We start from the raw sequence: 512 nt of genomic DNA on the forward strand, positions 1-512 counted from the left end.
GCCCACAACGTGACTGCAGGCGACGAAGCCCACAACGTGACTGCAGGCGACGAAGCCCACAACGTGACTGCAGGCGACGAAGCCCACAACGTGACTGCAGGCGACGAAGCCCACAACGTGACTGCAGGCGACGAAGCCCACAACGTGACTGCAGGCGACGAAGCCCACAACGTGACTGCAGGCGACGAAGCCCACAACGTGACTGCAGGCGACGATCATTGAATAAAATAAACACTTTGGTTTTATATTCTTGTAGACAAGCAATTTCTTGCACATTTAAAAGTGATTTTTTTTTTTTTAAAGTGTCCCTAATTCTGTAAGATTAAGATGCATTGGTGGGACTGTATGTACTTGGAATACTAGGGTCATGGTGACTTAATTTAACTGAGCTTGGACAGTTTCTCGCATTACTCGCCCACACATGCCAAACTCTTTTGCGGGAACATTGCTTTGCCTTTTTTTTTTTGTTGTTTTTTTTGGACATTTACAGTTAAGCAAGGAAATCTCGACTA

At 46.1% G+C, this 512-nt stretch overlaps 1 protein-coding gene across 3 annotated transcripts in view; it reads left to right on the plus strand.

Annotated features, from left to right (window-relative positions):
• The window catches only part of LOC119411207, a 1,326-nt gene extending 1,081 nt beyond the window's left edge, over positions 1-245 (plus strand). For 2 of the 3 annotated variants that reach the window (XM_037678138.1, XM_037678140.1), the window contains one exon: positions 1-245. In XM_037678138.1, coding sequence (XP_037534066.1) covers positions 1-222 — 222 coding nt within the window. In that variant the 3' untranslated portion in view covers positions 223-245. The other variant, XM_037678139.1, reaches the window with a different exon arrangement.
• Positions 246-512: the final 267 nt, after the last annotated feature.

This window comes from Nematolebias whitei, chromosome 6, assembly GCF_014905685.2.
Source record: "Nematolebias whitei isolate Nwh7 chromosome 6, NemWhi1, whole genome shotgun sequence".
NCBI classification, from domain to species: domain Eukaryota; kingdom Metazoa; phylum Chordata; class Actinopteri; order Cyprinodontiformes; family Rivulidae; genus Nematolebias; species Nematolebias whitei.